The sequence below is a fragment of the Alligator sinensis genome, unplaced genomic scaffold, assembly GCF_000455745.1.
Source record: "Alligator sinensis unplaced genomic scaffold, ASM45574v1 scaffold8_1, whole genome shotgun sequence".
Lineage (NCBI taxonomy): Eukaryota > Metazoa > Chordata > Crocodylia > Alligatoridae > Alligator > Alligator sinensis.
In genome coordinates this window covers 1,004,713-1,005,412 of record NW_005842568.1, presented here as the reverse complement: position 1 = coordinate 1,005,412, position 700 = coordinate 1,004,713, and the positions used below count along the sequence as shown (strand labels likewise).

Below are 700 nucleotides of genomic sequence, written 5' to 3'. Positions count from 1 at the left end.
GGGGGGCTCACGCCAGTACAGGGCCGCAAGCGCCTCGTGCGTGGTCGTCACGCTCCAGCAGACGTCGGGCGCGGGGCCGGGCTGCTGCCGCGGGGGCTCCGGAGAGCGCTGGAGGGGGCGCGGGCTGCGGCTCCTCTCCCCGTCGCCTGGCCAGGGTGCAGGGCAGTCGGGGGTCTGGCTCCGTGGCCTCGTGTACTCGGGGGTCCGGGCCCGCGGCTGGCTGGTTGTTGTGTACTCCAGGGCCAGGCCATGCGGCTGAGGTGGCAGTGGGTGGTCTGGGGTCTGGCTCTGTGGCATCACATATTCTGAGGCCAGGCCATGTGGCTGGCTGGGTGCTGGGCTCTCTGGGAGCCAGGTGCATGGCTGGCTGGGTGCCACGTACTCCGGGGTCTGGCTCCGCGGCCTCATGTACTCTGGGGTCCAGGCCTGTGGCTGGCTGGGTGCCACATACTCCAGGGTCAGGTCACATAGCTGGGTGGCCAGCACGTGCTCAGGGCTCTGGCTCTGTGGCCTTGTGTTATTCAAGCTCCAGGTGTGTGGCTGGCTGGGTCCTGTACACTCAGGGGTCCGGGCACGTGGCTGGCTAGGTCTTGTGCGCTCGGGGGTCCGGGCACGTGGCTGGCTAGGTCTTGTGTGCTCAGGGGGCTGCGCACATGGCTGGCTGGGGCCCCTGCGCTCCACGGGCTGGACAAGACGCTGG

At 69.7% G+C, this 700-nt stretch overlaps 1 protein-coding gene across 1 annotated transcript in view; it reads right to left on the bottom strand.

The window, feature by feature from the left end:
• EMILIN1 (elastin microfibril interfacer 1) overlaps positions 1-408 on the bottom strand; it is an 11,109-nt gene extending 10,701 nt beyond the window's left edge. Inside the window, 1 exon segment of the mRNA XM_014524047.2 lies at positions 20-408. Within this exon segment, the coding sequence (XP_014379533.2) occupies positions 20-408 (389 nt within the window).
• Positions 409-700: the final 292 nt, after the last annotated feature.